This window comes from Leptodactylus fuscus, chromosome 1 (assembly GCF_031893055.1).
Source record: "Leptodactylus fuscus isolate aLepFus1 chromosome 1, aLepFus1.hap2, whole genome shotgun sequence".
In the NCBI taxonomy this organism is placed as follows: Eukaryota; Metazoa; Chordata; class Amphibia; order Anura; family Leptodactylidae; genus Leptodactylus; species Leptodactylus fuscus.
The window spans coordinates 10,870,721-10,889,998 of record NC_134265.1 but is presented as its reverse complement, the minus strand read 5'-3'; the positions used below and the strand labels follow the sequence as shown (position 1 = coordinate 10,889,998).

The window sequence follows — 19,278 nt, the reverse complement described above, 5'->3', positions numbered from 1 at the left end:
TCGGTGGGGTGATCGCACGTTTTTGTTACGTTTAACCATTGATTATCTGCTCAGTTTACGTCAGGCTGGGGTTTCTGCGTGTGTGGCGCAGCGTCGTTTAGCGGGTGTGGGTTTTTTCCTCAAATTGTCGGGTGTGGAAGATGTTACGGGGTGTTTTTGCATTAGACAGGCTTTAAAGGGCTGGAGGAGGGAGCGCGTGAGTAAGGATAGTAGGCGTCCGATCACGTACGAGGTCCTCACGCGTTTGGTGTCGTCTTCCCCCTTTTTCTGTGGTGAGCCTTATGAGTCCAGCTTATTTTCAGCAGCGTGTTGCTTGGCGTTTTTTGGGGCTTTGCAGGTGGGCGAGTTGGTGTCCCCTTCCTTAAAATGGTCGGGGGGTTTGTTAGAGGGTGATGTAATTTTGTCCCACAGCTCGATTCGGGTCCGGGTGCGTCGTTCCAAGACGGATGTTTTGGGAAAGGGGGAGTGGTTGCTGCTCCAGGCAGTTACAGGCCCGGTCTGCCCGGTACAGACCGTTGCGGCTTATGTACGAATCCGCCCGGCGTCCCCTGTTTTCCTTGCACATAGTGATGGGTCCCCTTTGTCTAGATTTCAGTTCGAAACTCTTTTGAAAAGGGGTTTGGTGTACGTTGGTTTGCCGTCCTCTGACTATGGCACGCATTCATTTCGGATAGGGGCCGCCACTGAGGCAGCTCGCGCGGGTCTGTCTGAGAAGGAACTTAAGCGCATTGGGCGTTGGAGGTCTGGCTGTTACGCCCGGTACGTCAGGCCTGAATTAGTTCTTTAATTCTTTTTCCTTCTTTTTCAGATCAGCGGGATCCTGTCGTGTTCTTATTGGGACATTCCTTCTTTTATTGGGCTGAGCAGAGGGCCGAATCTCGTCCGGGTGGTAGCAGCCTTGGTTTCCAGCGGATACACGTTGTTTGGAGGGGCGTGCGCGGTATGAGGTGGTCCCAAGTTCTTCCCGAGGCAGTGGAGTTCAGTCGAGACGTCGACGGCCCGGTGATCCTGGTGATACATGCCGGCGGGAACGATCTTTGCTTTTTTCGCATGGCCGAACTTCTTGCGGTCATGCGGGCAGACTTGGAGCGGTTACCCGTTTTTTTCTTGGAACTTGTCTTAGTTTGGTCTGAGATTGTTCCTCGTGTCCGCTGGCATGGCTCCAGGGATGCCGAGTCCGCCGAACGGTGCCGGCGGTCGGTAAATTCCCGTATGGCACGATTTGTTCGTTCCAGAGGGGGTGTTGTAATAAGGCATCGGCAGCTTGAGGGTGACAATGCACGGCTCCTCAGGGAGGATGGGGTCCACCCCAATGATATTGGCCTCGACATATTCCTGTCGGGCCTCCAGGATGGCATCGAGCAGGCTCTATTTTTGTTGGGTGGGGGTCGGCACCCGGTGTAGCCACTCGGGTACCTCCGTGGCGGTGATAAACAGGAAGTAGGGTGACGGCGAGATGATGCCCCTCCGCGGGAGCGGGCCGGGTCACCTGTTTCCTGACCAGTCTATGTTGATCAATGGGTTATGTTTACATTTCGGTTGCCATGGTGATGGTTGCCATGACAACCCAACGTTGTTCTTATCTACTGTTTTATAAATAAATACGCTGTGGCCGACTTTCACCCACACAAATGGTTAATGGTAGTCCGTATGTTTTTTATCGCCTGGGAGTTTGCCTTGAAAGGGCAGGGGGGAATTATATTGGCTGTACGGTTAATCCCCGCAGTCATCAGTTACATCGTGTATATAGGTGGCAGAATAGAAGAGCTCCATAGAATCCCAATCACTGCCGAATTCATCAACATGCGGCTCCTCTACCTCAGGAAGGGAATTATTGTATCCAGTCACACTTATTATATAGAACACAACAGGAGGGAGCGAAAAGAATAGACCGAGACAGAGAGAGTACATACATATCACTCACAGACAGCTCCACTACATACACGTCACACACAGACGGCTCTGCTACATACACGTCACACACAACACGGCTTCACTACATACACATCACACACACAGCTCCGCTACATACACATCACACACACGCGGCTCCGCTACATACACATCACAAACAGATGACTCCGCTACATACACGTCAGACACAGAGAGCTTCACTACATACAAGTCACACACAGACGGCTCTACTATATACACATAGACAACTCCACTACATACACATCACACACAGACGGCTCTACTATATACACATAGACAACTCCACTACATACACATCACACACAGACATCTCCGCTACATACACATCACACACAGACAGCTCCACGACATACACGTCACACACAGACGGCTCCACTACATACACGTCACATACAGACAGCTCCACTACTTACACGTCACATACAGAGAGCTCCACTACATACACGTCACATACAGACGGCTCCACTACTTACACGTCACATACAGAGAGCTCCACTACATACAAGTCATACACAAATGGCTCCACTACATACACATCACACACAGACAACTCCGCTACATACATGTCACACACAGACAACTCCGCTACACACACGTCACACACAGACAACTCCGCTACATACACAACACACACAGACAGCTCCACTACATACACGTCACATACAGAGAGCTCCACTACATACAAGTCACACACAAATGGCTCCACTACATACACATCACACACAGATGGCTCCACACTAAAATAATAGTAATAACGATTAGCACTAGAGATGAATGTATAGATTGCTAAAATTTTTATAGGGGGATGGAAAATAATATTTTTATGTAAAGTCCTATTTAATTTGCATGCACAAAATGGGATGGCGCATTTCTGCGATTTTGGTGATTCTTTAACACCCACCTCTGTAAATATATACATGTGTGATATGTATCAACTCCTCATATCTTGCAGTTTTTTGGAAAGTACATTTTGTTTGCAGAAAGGGATTGCTTGAGCCTCACTTTAGTTGCATATTAGAATTTTTTTGCAATTTTTGCTTGCAATCTCTGTTTGCCGCAACGATGCATGAAGGTGGTTGTATATATGAACTATTAAATTGTGTTTTTATATACGGTTTGCTGTGTAATCTGGAAAAAGTTAGATTTTGGTATCACAGTCACAGTTTGGTAGGTGTAGTATAGATGTGGCAATTTAGGTTTGATTTGTCCATCTCAAAATGTGAAAATTGCTCTGGCTACTGGTGGTGCAAAATTTTCAGAGACTATTGGCAGTGAAAAGGTTAAAGTAGAGCAGATAAAGGGGAAGGCATTACCCTGGGGGGAGATAAAGGGGGGACATTAAACTGGGGGAAGAGATGGAGGGAATCATGAAACTGGGGGTAGATGAAGAGGGGCACTTAGCCACATAAGGACCGCCGGCCGTAAAATTACGGCCAGCGGACCTGGTACCTAAAGACCGGACTATTGCCGAAATACGTACGGTCTTTAGGTACCTCCTTGGCGGGGAGTGGGGTGCGGGGGGAGCAGGGGCTAGTTGTTACTAACACCTAACCCCCCCCTCTATAATGTCCAGTCGAACACAGCTCCGACTGGACGTTTTAACCATTTCGATCTCGCCGTCAAACATCACAGCGCGATCGAAAGGGATCCACAGACTTTTTGTGCGATTGGCACCCCCCTGCGGCAGGATCAGAGGGTATCAGTAAACGGCAGCCTGGGGTCTGGCTAGTGACCCCAGGCTGCTGGAGCCCCCACATACCTGGTTGATCCTGTTGTCCCCAAATGTGTTTTTGCTCTACAGAATTAGTATCGCATAAAAAAATAATACAAATGAGGTATCACCGTAACCGTACCGACCCACAGAATAAAGGTCACATGTTACTTATACTGTACACTGCATGGCAAAAAAATTAAAAAGGTAAAACTCAATGCCAGGATTGCTTTTTTTTTTTTTTTTTTTTTTTTAATCCAGCAAGAAAGAGTTAATAAAATGTATTCAATAAGTTGTAGGTACCCAAAGATGGTGTCATTACAAAATACATCTCATCCTGCAAACAACAAGCCCTTATATGGCCACGTCAGCAGAAAAATAAAGAAATTATAGCATCTAGTAATGTGAAGACAAAAAAAACCCAAAATCGCCAAATCATTAAAATACAACTGGCTGCGTCAGGAAGAGAATATATAATCTGTGCGAGCGTATATCAGGGGACACCCCATATTTACAGTTGATAAGGGAAAAGACACCAGAAGTAACCCCCAAAGTGACCCCAGAGTGACTCCACCAATCATAGGAGCTACTGGGACATAGTACGGAATTTGGTGTTTGCAATGTACTCCGCACCACTTACATATTCCCTCTCAGTGGCGTAACTACCGCCATAGCAGCAGAGGCGACTGCCACAGGGGACCCGGGGCCCCCGACGTGTCAATTTAAAAAAAAAAAATTTTTACCTCCAGAAGCTCGGGCCCCCCCCCCTCCTCTCCGGTGGGTGGAGGGGTCCAGTCTTACCGGCGGTAAGTGACCTGTTTTGTTAGCCTTTACGGGGTGTTCGCTAACACCCCGCGCAGGCCTGACAGGACCTTCCGCAGTGTCTCCTCCCTCAGCGTGCGTCCTGACGCTGGCGGGTGGAGACTTACTTCTCAAGTAGAAGCGTGACCCGGGCGAGTCCATGTTTAGTGGCACCGCGCAGAGCACAGCAAGCACACACAGCCAGGCAAGCGCTGGCAGGCACTCGGTCCCCAAACTCTCTCCTCAGTACTGGTAGTTCTAGACATTCTTGACAGGTTATATAGGGGCAGGGCAGGGATCCACAGGTAACAGGTTATATAGGGGCAGGGCAGAGATCCTGATCAGAGGGTCTGCTCTGCTATATGATGTAAGGGAGCATTCACACATGACACATTTGGCTCTGCTACATCATGTAGCAGAGCCGAATGTGTCATGTGATTGTTCTTTATGGGCACTGAGTGGTGTGTGGACTCCTTGTAATATTATCTGGTAGCTTGTGATGGAACAAAGTTTTTGAGTTGAGACCCTCTAATCAGGACCCCTGCCCTTCCCCTATATAACCTGCGGATCCCTGCCCTGCCCCTGCCCTGTGGTCTAGATAGATAGATAGATAGATAGATAGATAGATAGATAGATAGATAGATGGATAGATAGGCAGGACACGAGCACTGAGCACTTGTAAAGACAGGAGCGCTCAGCGCTGGTGAAGATAGCGGGGGGGGGGGGGGGGGTGTTGCAGTACGACGGGAGGGGGGGCGGTACGACGGGGAGGGGGGGCCATGTCAAAAGTTCGCCACGGAGCCCCGCCATTCCTAGTTACGCCACTGTTCCCTCTTCACCATCCGCTGTGCAGTCACGTCTGGGATACTAATACTCACTACACCCCCTGATAAATTCTTTGAGGGGTGCAGTTTTCAAAATGGGGTCACTCCTTTGGAGAATCCACTTTTCTGGTACCTTACAGGCTCTACAAACATGACATGGCGTCCAGATACCAAACATCTGAATCTGTACTGTAAAAGCCACACAGCGCTCCTTCCCTTCTGCGCCCTGCTGTGTGCCCAAACTGCAGTTTATGCCACATGTATGACACTAGTGTACCCAGGATAACGCACGTAATCTCATATGTGATATAAACTGATATTAGGGCACAGCTGCACACAGAAGGGAAAAAGGGTTATTGGGTTTTTGGAGCACAGACGGTTTGGTTTTTGGATGCCATGACACTTTTGCACAGCTGAAATGCCAGTAAAGTGGAATCCCCTGATATGAGACCTTATTTTGGAAACTACACCCCTGAAAGGTTTATCCAGGGATACAAAGAGCATTTTTAACCCCTAAGTGTTGCTATAACTTATTATCCATAAATAAATACGAAGCTGATTGTGAGAGGTGAAAATGACAATTTTTCCAGGAATACATCATTTCTGTGCGTAATATGTTGTGCCCGACTTGTATCGGAGATGAACGCTCTAAAAGCTGTTGTGCCCGGGATACCCGCTTACCAGTTTTTGGAGTGTCTCTGCTGACAAAAGTTGGGCACAACATATCGGGCACTGAAATGGCGAATCTCTGGAAAAATTTCATTTTTAACTTCTCATTATCAGTTGCGATTTCATTTCTGGAAACTAAATAAATGCAACACTCAAGGGTTAAAAATGCTCGCTACACCACTTGATAAATCCCATCAGTGGGGTAGTGTCCAAAATGGGGTGACATGTCTGCGGATTCCACTTTATTGGCAATTCAGGGGCTTTGCAAAAGTGGCATGACATCCAAAAACCAAACTGTGCTCCAAAAACCAAAATAGAGCTCCTTCCCTTCTGTGCCCAAACAGCCATTTCTACCCACATATGGCATTACGTATGTTATCTGGGGTACACCAGTGTCATACATGTGGGCATACACCGCTATTTGGGTACACAGCAGGGCACAGATGTGAAGGAGCGATATGTGGCTTTTGGAGTGCAGATTTAGATTCTTCGTTTTTGGACACCATGTCACATTTGCAGAGACCCTAAAATTACCCGTACAAAGTGGGGTCACTTCTTGGTGAATTCCAGTTTACTGGCACCTCCAGGGCTCTGCAAAAACAACATGGCGCCCCGAAAGTCCGTCTAACTCTGTACCCCAATAGCTAAAATCACAGTGCTCCTTCCCTTCTGAACCCTACTGTGTACCCAAGCAGTCTACACCCACATATATAATTTTTTGACCCCAGGGATGGCCCACTTAATAGTTTTAGGAGTGCAGGTCTCTGACAACACAAAGTGGGTGCAATGTATTGGGCACCGAAATGGCAGATTTCTTTAAAAATTTCAATTTTCATTTTGCACATTAATTTTTGGGAAGCATTTTAGGCTCAAACTGATAATAGCTCTTAATTCATTGCTTGACAGGTGTAGTTTCTAAAATGGGGTCACTTTTGAGGGGTTTCCATTGTATTGTTACTTTTGGGGCTCAGCAAATGCAACATGGCACCTGAAAACTATTCCAGCAACATCTGCCCTCCAAAAGCCAAATAGCACTCTTTCCATTCTGAGCCCCACCATGTTCCCATACAGCAGATTACGGTCACATATGGGGCATTGCCATGTTCAGGAGAAATTGTGTAACAAACTGTGGGGGACTTTTAATTCCTTAACTACTTGCAAAAATTAAAAATATGGCGCTGAATGGACGATTCATTGGAAAAAAAAAGTAATTTTAAATTTTTACATCCCAATGTTAATAAAATCTGTGAAACAACTGTGAGGCCAAAATGTTCACTCTACACCTAGATAAATTCTATGAGGGGTGTAGTTTCCACTGTATAGGGGGTTTCCACTGTATTGGTACTCTAAGGGCTCTGCTAATGCGACATGGGACCTGAAAAATATTCCAGCAACATCTGCCCTCCAAAAGCCAAATGGTGCTCTTTCTATTCTGAGCCCCACCATGTTCCCATACAGCAGATTATGGCCACATATGGGGTATTGCCGTGTTCAGGAGAAATTGTTTAACAATCTGTTGCGGGGCTTTTACTCATTTAACCCCTTGTGAAAATGAAATCTTTGGTGATAAAGTGACATTTTAGTAATTTTTTATTTACACATCCCAATGTTAGTAAAATCTGTGAAACAGCTGTGGGATCAAAATGCTCACTAGACCCCTTGATGAATTCTGTGAGGGGTGTAGTTTCTGAAATGGGGTCACTTTTGGGGGGGGGTGTTCCATTGTTTTGGTACGCTAAGGGCACTGCAAATAAGACACGGTGCATTAAAACTATTCCAGCAAAATCTTCTGTTTAAACACCCAGTGTCGCTCCTTCCCTTCCATGCGCTGCCATCTGCCCAAAAATCAGTTTACACCCACATGTGGGGGATTTCTGTGCTCGGAAGAAATTGCGTGATAAACTGTCAGATGCATTTTCTCCTTTAACCCTTTTTGAATGTGTTAATTTTAGGTCTAAATGAATGTATTAGTGAAAAAAAAATGAAATGCCTAAATTTCACCTCCATATTAGTTTTATTCTTATGAAATGCTTAAAGGGTTAACAAACATCCCAAATGCTGTTTTGAATAATTTGAGGGGGGCAGTTTTGAAAATGGGGTGATTTATGGGGGGGGTTCTATTATACAGGCCTTTGTAATTCCTTTCAAAACTGAAGTGATCCCTAAAAAATTATTTTGGGGAATTTTCTTGTAAATCTGGAAAATCGCTGTTACACTTGTAAGCCTTGTAACGTCCAAAATAAATTAAGAGACAATCAAAAGATGATGCCGATATAAAGCAGAAATATGGTAGATAATATTTATTCATGTATTTGGGTGGTATGACTATCTGCCTGAAAAGCAGAGAATTTCACATTTTGAAAATTGCAATTTTTTCAAAATTTCCATCAAATTTCCTATTTTTTTTTATAAGTAAATACAAAAATATTGATTAGTTTTTACCACTAACATGAAGTATAATGTGTTACAAAAAACAATCTCAAAATCACTTGTGTAAGTTAAAGCGTCTCAAGTTATTGCCATATAAAGTGACACATGTCAGTTTTGAAAAATGAGGCCAGGTCCATAAGGTACTTTTAGACCTGGTCCTTAACCGGTTAAACTGGTGGGTGGCTCCGCTACATACATGTCACACAAAGACGGCTCTGCTATATACATGTCACACAAAGACAGCTCTGCAGAGCGATCTCAAATATCTGGTCAAATATTTCTGTGACTCCTCCCACACATGTGACATCATCACAGGTCCTTTAGCTCACTAGGATTTAGTATACTGTATTCTGCGCAGATGAACCTGATCATGTGACTCCTGGTCTCCTCCCACACCTATGACATCACACAGGTCCTGTGAGCAGACGGCTGCTGTACTGGAGGAGGTAAGTGCTCGCTCTCAGCCCTTCTCATACATTCAGTCTCCATCATTTCCAGGCTGCAGTCTCTTCTATGGTCAGACTTTTGACTCGGTGTCGCCCCCTATTACTGGCCACATGTTCTCCTCCCCCTCCCCAGCACGACCTCAGCTCCACTCCCCCCTCCTCTGTAGCTCCATATGTATCTGCACTACATGGACACTAATGGACCCCAAACCTCCCGGTGGAGCCGAGTAATAGAAAATTAATCTCCCTGTAAATCCTTCGAATCTAGAGAGAGAAAATAATCCAGAATCACACACAGAATAAAGACAGTTAGTGGCCCCAACATAGTATAATGTCCTCCTTGTGGCCCCCACACACTATAATAAATAATATAATAATAATAATAAATTTTATTTATATAGCACCAACATATTCCGCAGCGCTGTACAATTTGTAGGGTTCAAATACAGACAGAAAGATACATTACAAAGAAAGTCATTTCACACAATGGGACTGAGGGCCCTGCTCCCAAGAGCTTACAATCTATGAGGTAGAGGGGGGTGACACAAGAGGTAGCAGGGGCGGCATTGCTTATACAGAGGTCAGACACTTTTGTAATAGAGGTGACTGTCATTACACAAACATAAGACTTTATGAGCCGTCGACAGTCGTGTCCTTTAATATGTGGATGGAGCTTGGACCTATAAAGTTATCCTGAGATGACATCATATCATGTGGGGTAATGTGGGAATGGGGACAGAGGAGGGTTAAGGGTTTACATTAGACATTGTGATAGGCCTGTCTGATAAGATGTGTCTTTAGTTTGCGTTTAAAACTGTAGAAATTGGGAGTTAATCTGATTGTCCGGGGTAGAGCATTCCAGAGAAGTGGTGCAGCTCGGGAGAAGTCTTGTATACGAGCGTGGGAGGTTCTGATAATAGAGGATGTAAGTGTTAGATCATTGAGTGAGCGGAAGGCACGGGTTGGGCGGTAGACAGAGATGAGGGAAGAAATGTAGGGAGGGGCGGCATTATGGAGAGCCTTGTGGATGAGAGTGATAACTTTATATTGTATTCTATAATGAATAGGCAGCCAATGTAGCGACTGGCACAGACCAGAGGCATCGCTGTAGCGTCTAGACTGATAGATGAGCCTGGCCGCTGCATTCAGAATAGATTGTAGAGGGGAGAGTTTAGTGAGGGGAAGACCGATTAGTAAGGAATTACAGTAGTCAAGGTGAGAATGAATCAGAGAGACAATAAGTGTCTTTAGTGTATCTCTGGTAAGGAACGGTGTATTCTGGAGATGTTTTTGAGGTGGAGGTGACATGAACGTGCAAGTGATTCAACATGAGGGGTGAAGGAAAGGTCTGCGTCAAACATGACCCCGAGGCAGCGGGCCTGCTGCCTAGGAGTTATAGTAAGGCCTGAGAAGATAGAGTGAGGAGATGATATTTGAAACAGCAGAGAGACAGTTGCTGGTGTTCTGTATGAGTGCAGGGGTGATGTCATGGGAAGATGTGTATAATTGGGTTTCATCAGCATAAAGATGGTACCTGAAGCCAAATCTGGCCATGGTTTGTCCAATGGGGGCTGTGTAGAGAGAAAAGAGCAGGGAGCCTAGGACCGAGCCCTGAGGAACCCCAACAGCAAGGGAAAGAGGGGAGGAAACAGAGCCCGCGAATGATACACTGAAAGTGCTGTCTGAGAGATAAGAGGAGAACCAGGAGAGCGCAGTGACATTGAGGCCAACTGAGCGGAGCATAGTGAGGAGGAGATGATGGTCAACAGTGTCAAAAGCTGCAGAGAGGTCCAGAAGAATGTCCTCCTTGTGCCCCCCCCCCCCCACACACACACACACACACACACTATAATGTCCTCCTTGTGGCTCCCGCACAGTATAATGTCCTCCTTGTGGCTCCCGCACAGTTACATTGAATCTTCTTAGAAACAAACTTCAGAAAAGGTCTCTTATTTCCTGAGGATTTTCTTGATTCCAGTAATTCTAGTGGTCTCAGGATTCGGCTGCTTTAAAGGAGTCGTTTTAGGGACTTAAATTTCTTTTGACTGATCCCGCAGATTCTTAATCATAGACCCAGGGGTTCAGGTCTTGTTCCGAGGTCACATGATCAGAAACTATCCCCGCTCCTCTCCTGATCTCACTGGTAATTTACCTGTGCTATGGGGCTGGCGTTACTATAGTCGGCCATAGTGAGTTTCGATCTTCTTCCCATAAGACAACAGCTCTATTGGTAGATTTTAAACTCTGAAACTCTTACATTTTGAGCGACTTTCTATGAATCTCGGTTTTTGGTATTTGTCGCTAAAGTTTATGGAGGATTCTTGTACCAAAGTCCTCCTCATTGTCAATGAAGCCGCCTCAGTATGTGATGGATCCTCCGACTTCGTTTCACAGACCTCCAATGTTCTCTCTCTCTATACTTCCCTCCACTCGTCCTCCCTCTATTCTGTATTTCTATTGCACTGTTGCTGGTGCTTTCCTTTAGAGAATTGATCAATTGCACGCGGATCTCCACAGCTGGTTATTCCCAATAAAGCCATTTCTCCACTCACAATACACTTTCACCAAAGCAGCACAGAAACAGTTAACAACCTGCGCTGTTGGAGAAATACTGTCACCCTTGGCCCAACAGCGAATAATCATCCCTTGTGCAACTCTGATAAATCGTCCCCTTTACCCGAGACAACAATGAGATTCTGTTCAGCCTATCACACACCTTATATACCCACCAAGCCGGCCCGCAACAAGTCACTTCCTTCCTGAGCTACACGCTGCCGACCTCAGAAGTAGGAGGTGGTGATAATAATGGGACTCAACTCTTCTATTTATTCCATGGGATTCCGTGTAGTGATTACATTGTCTCATCTTCTCTCCATTCAGGTTCCTACAATATAGAATCCTCTCAGTATCTTCTATATAAGAGAATATTCCTGATTGATCCATCAAGGATGGAAAGATACAGGAACAAGATGGCGGGAAGTCTATTAAATCTCACCCTAGAGATCATCTACCAGCTTACTGGAGAGGTGAGAGATTCTGATGATGTCATCATGACATCATTCTTATCTATAGTAATAACAGATGATATGACTGGAGAGGTGATGGACTCTGGACATGTATGTAGTGAGATTTATTAATGTGTCTCCCCATAACCAGGATTACACAGCAGTGAAGAAGACCTCTAGTGGGCGCTATCAGGCTCCTGTGTATGAAGGATGTGAGGAGATCAATGGACAGAAGATCCTAGAACTCATCAACAAGATGCTGGAGCTGCTGACTGGAGAGGTGACAGTGCTGGGAATGCTGGGACATTATACAGTAACTGGAGGGGTCGGGGTGATGACTGTATCATTGTGTTGTCAGGTTCCTATAAGGTGTCAGGATGTCGCTGTCTATTTCTCCATGGAGGAGTGGGAGTATTTAGAAGGACACAAGGATCTGTACAAGGAGGTGATGATGGAGGACCACCAGCCCCTCACATCAGCAGGTAATAGACATGACTATATACACATGGACTTCCATGATTTGTATGTACAGAATGAATTCAGTCCCTGTCTGTGTTTCCTACAGGTAGATCCAGTAAGAGGACAACGCTGGAGAGATGTCCCAGTCCTCTTCTTCCCCAGGATGATCAGGTAGATGGAGATATTCCCTATGATGTGTAGGCGGGCTGTGAAGTCCTTGTGGTCAGTCTTGGGTTATCCAGCAGTATTAGATGGTTTATACTTGTGTAATGAGAGGTGGAGATGGAGGATAAAGCTGACCATAGACATTACATGTTGTCTGGATCTTCTTACAATCTTCTGGCTATGGAGACTGCTGGTTGGGATTTTAACCAAAGAGACTACTTGAGAGATTTCTCCCCTCAAGACAAGTAACACTGGATGTATCTGGTAGAATCTGATCTCCTCCACTGAAACAATTCACTGAGAGGAGTAATACACTAAAACATAACTTGTACTAATATAGTTACATAAAAATAGAGCTCAGTTCACACTTTAAATGAAAGAAGTGCGCCAGATGAAATAATTGTTCCCCTAATAATGTTCCTCTACACGTTTCGCTGTAGCTCATCAGGAGGGTAATATATGAGTATGAGTGTAACGTATAAATGCACTTATTAGACCCCAGATCGATCACGTAGTGTTAGGCCTGGTTCACATCTGTGTCAGTAAAGGACCAGAAGAACGTCTTGATCATACTTCTAGCTTTGCGAGACATCAGGACCTACTGGTCCATGCTCGGAGATTTACTGTTAGGCCCGGTTCACATCTGCCTTTGGTAATCCATTTGGGGAAGTCCAAATAGAGACACCCCTCCCCCCGAAAGGACTACCGAACACATTGACAAGCGGTGTGCAATGAAAGCACACGGTCCGCATAGACTATAATGGTGTCTTTGTGTTTCCTGCGCAGTCTCCGCACGAGTCATGTGGACAGGAAAGTAGATCGTGAACTACTTTTCTGTCCGCATGTTCCATACGGAGACCGTGCAGAAAGCACACGGACCCCATTATAGTCTATGAGGTCCGTGTGCTTTCACTGTACACCGCTTGCCGATGCATTCAATAGTCCGTTCAGGAGGGGTCTCCACGTGGACTCCCTGGAACGGATTACTGATGCAGATGTGAACCAGGCCTTAGTTTTTACACTTCAAACGGCCACTGCCTGGGCTAATATTTGGGAGGGGTGGAGGGGTTGTTAGTGGATAGGCGGGAGTTCAGGTGAGTTTTTAAAACTGGAGAGCTGGAAGATCAGCTGCTTCTAGTGGCCACAGCAAGTGGATAGCAATGATAGCATACCATCCCCCATCTAATGTTATAATGCAAATGGCCACTGAGTATCAGCCTCACAGCTCACAAGTCTATCTACTGTCTGCTCTGGAGATTACTAATTCCCTGCATGAACGCCCCATTTCCACTATACCTCTAACACTGCCCCATTAAAGAGAGATCTTCCTGGCAATAAACTGCCCTTCCCAGAACCCTAAAGGTGGCTACCGGTACTTGGATGTCAGCTGAGAGAAATATCCTGAAGCACATCTAGCCAGGCCAAGTATACATATGTATGAGGTTCTCACAGTTGTCAGTGAGCCGTCATCTAATATCTATGTCCAGCTTCAGATTTGCTGCTTTTTGCCTCGGATAACTCCTCCTGTCAGGTCATTATGGTAAAAAATAAACATCTAGAACATTCTCTGTGACTTCCCCATTTGTCCGGTGACTTTTACATTATTTGTATTACAGATTTTCCATCAGCATAAAGATGTGAGCGACATTAATGCTATATCTATGAGAATAAAGGAAGAGCCCTATGTGAGTGGTGATGAGGAGTGTGAGGAGGACATTCCTACAGGGAACCGCCCAGGTGAGGAGTCACCACTATATAAAGCACAGAAGGGTCACTGATTCTATTCAGACATTGTTTAGACTATTTGTTGTTCCCCGATTCAGGTAAAATACTAATAATACCTGAATATAAATGTGATACCGCTATAGGGGGTAATAAATGTAGTATAGAATAGAACGGACAGCAGGAATATGGACTAGACATCGATGTGAACGAGGCAAATTTCTTCCTCACCGGCTGTCAGTCCTCGTGAAGGGAAAGAATTGACCAGAATTATTGTCAGCAGCGGTATTAATCAGCTCCCAGTCTCATTTGAGTAGCAAACAATGTGCATTTATTTAGCACAACAAACAGCGTACAACTTATAGTAGAATCCAGTTCTGTGGAGAGAGACTGCAGCCATGACATGTGGATGAGAGAGAGACACACTCAGGAAGAAGGGGAGGAACATCCTATCTGTAAGTGTTTTGTTTTTTTTTTCAGCAGAACTTTGTTAACAACTTAACAATATGAACACAGACAGAATATCATGCTTAACACAGACAGCTATCATGTTTAAAAGAAACTTCATTTCCTTGTCTTGTGAGTTTCTTCACAGATAATAAATTACCTTCTAGATTAGGCACATACAGCACGTCCTTTACTGGGATCTTTCTGCTTTGAGTTGGAGAGATTTGACAATCAATGTAACCATCTCCTCTGCCTTCTGAATTCATGTGCTGACCATTGGCCATAATCACTTTCTCTGACTTACTTTGGTCAAGCTTAGAAAAGAAGTCTCTGTTATTGGTCATGTGACTAGTTGCTCCAGAGTCTATATACCACGCGTGGTTTGATGTATATGTACCGACACTAAATGCAGTTTCTGTATTCTCAGAGACTTTTTGCACACCTTTAGCAGTTTTAACTCTTTGATGACTGCTCTGCTTTTTCATTCTAGCTTTCCAAACTCTGCAGTCTTTCTTTAAATGTCCTGGCTTTTTACATACAAAACATTCACGTGTTTCTTTCAGGTGATTTCTACTGTCGTATAAATCCTGTGCCTTTAAGACAGATTCTGTGTTATACGACTTGCTGCTTGCACTCTCTGTCTTGCGCTTGTATTCATCCACTAACATTCCTCTGACATACTCCAATGTGAGTTCATCATCTGGGCGCGCATCTAATGCAGTTACAAGTGTATCATAACTTTCTGGCAGACTGCTGAGAAGTAATGCGGCTACATGGAAACCCTTCAGATTTTCCCCAATGCCTCGCAGTCGCTCTACAGTCTCTAGAGTGTTCCTTATATAGTCCTGTATATCCTGTCCATCCTGTAACTTAAACTGGTACAACTTTCTCATTAGATAGAGCTTATTGCTTAGATTAATCCTCTCATGTACCTTTTGCAGTTGCTCCCACATGTCTTTTGAAGTTTCACATTTACATACATGCACAATCTGATCATCATCTATGCAGAGTGATATGGTACTCTGTGCTTTCTTATCCATTTCTGCCCAGTCTTGTGGAACCGGATCAGGTTTAGGCTCCTGTGTATATTTCCACATACCTTCTCTTATCAACAGCATCTTTATCTTGAATTTCCAAGATTGATAGTTCTGGTTAGTCAGGCTTGGCACTGTGAACTTCATTGCGTTACTGTTAGACGCCATCTCTTCTTAGATTCACTTTGCTGTTTCCTTCTTTGTGCTCGCTCTGCAGCTGTGAGAGTCTAGGATTCTGGGTGAGCTGTGATTCTGTGCTTCTGTGAGACTGGGCCCATAACCTGTCAGCAGCGGTATTAATCAGCTCCTAGTTGTGCATTTATTTAGCACAACAAACATCTTACAAACTTATAGTATAATCCAGTTCTGTGGAGAGAGACTGCATCAGATCCTGCAGCCATGACATGTGGATGAGAGAGAGACACACACAGGAAGAAGGGGAGGAACATCCTATCTGTGAGTGGTTTTTTTTTTTTCAGCAGAACTTTGCTAACAACTTAACAATATGAACACAGACAGAATGTCACATCATATAACACAGCAGTAGTAGTTGTTGCCTTACATATAAACAAATATGCATTATTCCAACAATTATATAGCAGATTATTTCAGGTAGCGGAAAAATAATCCTCCTGCTCGATCTTCAGGCAGATTCCACCTCAGAGCTCTATGGAAATAAATGGGAGGTGGAAAATCCCGCCTGGCCAGTAAGGAATCTGATGGAGATTCAGGGGCTGATTTGGTAAAGCGGAAAAATTCTTCTTCTGAATTCCTGAAGCAGCTTCTACAAATGTCACTGTGTAAACCTCACCTTAGACCCCAATCACACTATGGAATCCGGACTAGAAAATCTGGTCTGTACATCAGTCACATTTCCCAGCCTGAACTCTGTCCACACACCAGGACTCCCCGTATCTTAGTGATCTATGACGCTAGGAGTCCCTGCTTCCTTGTGACTCCACAGACCCTACTACATACTGTATGGGACAGCAGATCCGCGGTGAGTTCAGGCTGGGAAATCCAGCAGATGTGGTTTGGATTCTATTGTGTTTATGGGGTGTAATACAGTAAGATTTATGGCATCCTACAGTATTATTCCAGATAAGTGGCCATATTTAAGCAGCTATGGATTGTTTTCCTGTGGTTTGGGCTCTGAGACTTATTTCACTTTGGAATCTTAGAAGAGACGTCCAGATAAGACGATCTATATCAGGACAGGACAACTAGTAATGTAGTCAGAGGCCTGGACTTAGCAGTACAAAATAAGGGCCTTGATGTTCGGTCCTAAATGTGGGTTCTGTTGGGATAAGATAAACTACTCTAGGTGCAGAAATTGTAATGAGATTGTGATGAATGTCCTTTATGTAACGTGAGCAAGGTGATCTACCAGGGACAGGCAGGGCCGCCATCAGAACAGTGCTGGTGCTGTCAGCGGCCCGGTCACCACTCTAAGGATAAAGGAAGCCGATAACTTGTACCAGTGTAACCAAGCAGCAATATGTACCAAAGTATAGTAACCTGCTGTGCAACATTATTAATCAGAAAAGTAGCCCCAAAAAGGCCTAAAATGTAACTTTATAATAGATATTTTTAAAATCACCAAACTAAACCAAAAACACTGAATAAACAAGGGATATACCCAGAATTGTGACCTGATATGTTCAACTCACTCAGGCTCCACATCTCATCATCTAGCTCGGAATGTGAGACTCCCATCATTTTATAGACAATCTTGGCTATTTAGCATATGATTAGTTATGCAGATTCTTCTCATGTAACTACTTTGTTACTGTTTTGCTCCTCTTGTATACTACAAAGTACAACCTGTTCTCACATTCCCTAATAGCTCAGAGACTTATTAGTTTGATTCCCAAGTGAAAGGTCACTGGTTCAAATCAAGTGTCAGCCGTGAAGATTTCCCAAGAAAAGAGAAATAACATCATCCAGCTCATCAATAGCGGTCTCTGGGCAAAGAAAGTGGTCAAACTGCATCATGTAAGTGCCATGACAATGGGAAGCATACGAAATGAAGTCCGTCCATTCATTCCAAAGACGAGGTGAACGTTCAGGCAAAATATCAGAATCAGTAAGTCGGCTCACCACAAGATCTATCAGTTGTGGAGTGACAAACTTGGCAGTTCAGGTGGCTCGTATGCTTCTTAATAGTGAGATCACAAACGTGTATTACACAAGTCTGGAATGGTTGCCCAAAAGATGAGGAAGCCTTAAAATAAAAATGGACATAAAAAGCATTAGCTCAAGTTTGCAAAAAAAGTACGAAAAGTGGAAGGTAGGAGATTGGAAATAGGTGATTTACAGTGATGAGATGAAAGTTAATAGACTGGACTCTGATGGGTCACAGACAAAGGGGTTGTATACTTTACAAGGATTGATGGTGGTCTCACTGCTGAGCTATATGTGAGTTTCCTACAACATGAGTTACTTTGTACAATCAAGTACCATGGATATAAGAAGGATGACATAGTGTTCCAGCAGGACAATGACCCCAAGCATATGTCAAGATTCGAAGAAATGGTTCAATGACGGTAAAGCAGAGGTTCTGAATTGGCCCCACCGTCCCCAGACTACAACCAAATGAAACACTTGTGGGTAGAGTTGAAGGAAAATCTGTAGTCGTACCCAAGTGAGTCGACCAGTATGCACCAACACTGGGAACATGTAGAAGAGATCTGGGATCTGATTTCAGTTGAGACATGCTTGAATCTGATCCAGAGCATGTCCATAAGGATTCAGGCAGTGTTGAAAGCCAAAGGTGGATTCATAAAATAATTAAAATTTAGATTTTTAGGAGCAAAATAGTAACAATGAAGTTACATGACAAGAATCTGCATAACTAATCATATGCTAAATAGTTTCAAGTCTAATTTATGTATGAGATGGCCAAGATGATTGTCTATAAGATGATGGTAGTCTCACATTCCGAGCTGTAGTGGACGGTGAGATATGGATCCTGAAAGTCACAAGTTCAAAATATTGTTACCCTTCTGCTCATCTGTGTAAGTGCCACCACCCCTTTTCCTTAGTGCTGTGACTGGGTGGGCCCGCTTATTTCATCTACCTGCACCTCTACAGTGACCTAGAGCAGCGGTGGTATCTGCCACTGAGACTGTCACTGACATCAGTCACAGCACCGTAAATACTAATGAAATAGGACGCGTTACTGTTGTTTGCTCAGTGGGGAACATACTTATAAGGTTATGGTTTTTAGTAATAGTAAAATCTGTTTTCTTCTTGTCAGATGACTGTACCAGGAGCTTAGAGGAACATCTAATACCTAGAGATTATAAAGCAAAGGATCATGGTATCACACAAGATCCATATGAAGAACATGCCATTCCCCCAGATGTACCCTCTGCCCTTCAGATAAAAGATCTCCCTAATTTAACACAGTCTATTAAGCAAAATAAAAGACGGAGAAGGAGTGTTGTACATCAGAGAACTCACACAGGGGAGAAGCCATATTCATGTTCAGTGTGTGGGAAATGCTTTAACTATAAATCAGAACTTCTTAGACATCAAAGAACTCACACAGGAGAGAAGCCATTTTCATGTTCAGAATGTGGGAAATGTTTTGCTCGGAAATCAGCTCTTGTTAAACATCAAAGAACT

General features: G+C 44.3%; 3 protein-coding genes across 3 annotated transcripts in view; all 3 read left to right on the top strand.

The window, feature by feature from the left end:
- The window catches only part of LOC142190048 (uncharacterized), a 371,533-nt gene that overhangs the window by 215,453 nt on the left and 136,802 nt on the right, over positions 1-19,278 (top strand). The window lies entirely within an intron of this gene.
- LOC142189622 (uncharacterized) overlaps positions 1-19,278 on the top strand; it is a 131,369-nt gene that overhangs the window by 111,050 nt on the left and 1,041 nt on the right. The gene's annotated exons all lie outside the window — the stretch shown is intronic.
- On the top strand, positions 11,732-14,258 carry LOC142190409 (oocyte zinc finger protein XlCOF29-like). Its single transcript, XM_075262291.1, has 4 exons — positions 11,732-11,842; positions 11,973-12,303; positions 12,387-12,451; positions 14,062-14,258. Exons 1-4 carry the CDS (start codon positions 11,765-11,767, stop codon positions 14,221-14,223), a joined length of 636 nt encoding a protein of 211 aa, XP_075118392.1. The 5' UTR covers positions 11,732-11,764; the 3' UTR covers positions 14,224-14,258.

Excerpts from the sequence above, each read along its gene's own strand:
- LOC142190409 (XM_075262291.1), top strand. The coding sequence starts at position 11,765 with ATGGAAAGATACAGGAACAAGATGGCGGGAAGTCTATTAAATCTCACC. Across the intron at positions 12,304-12,386 it reads CCAGCCCCTCACATCAGCAG|GTAGATCCAGTAAGAGGACA; the intron begins GTAATAGACATG and ends TGTTTCCTACAG. Across the intron at positions 12,452-14,061 it reads TTCTTCCCCAGGATGATCAG|ATTTTCCATCAGCATAAAGA; the intron begins GTAGATGGAGAT and ends TTTGTATTACAG.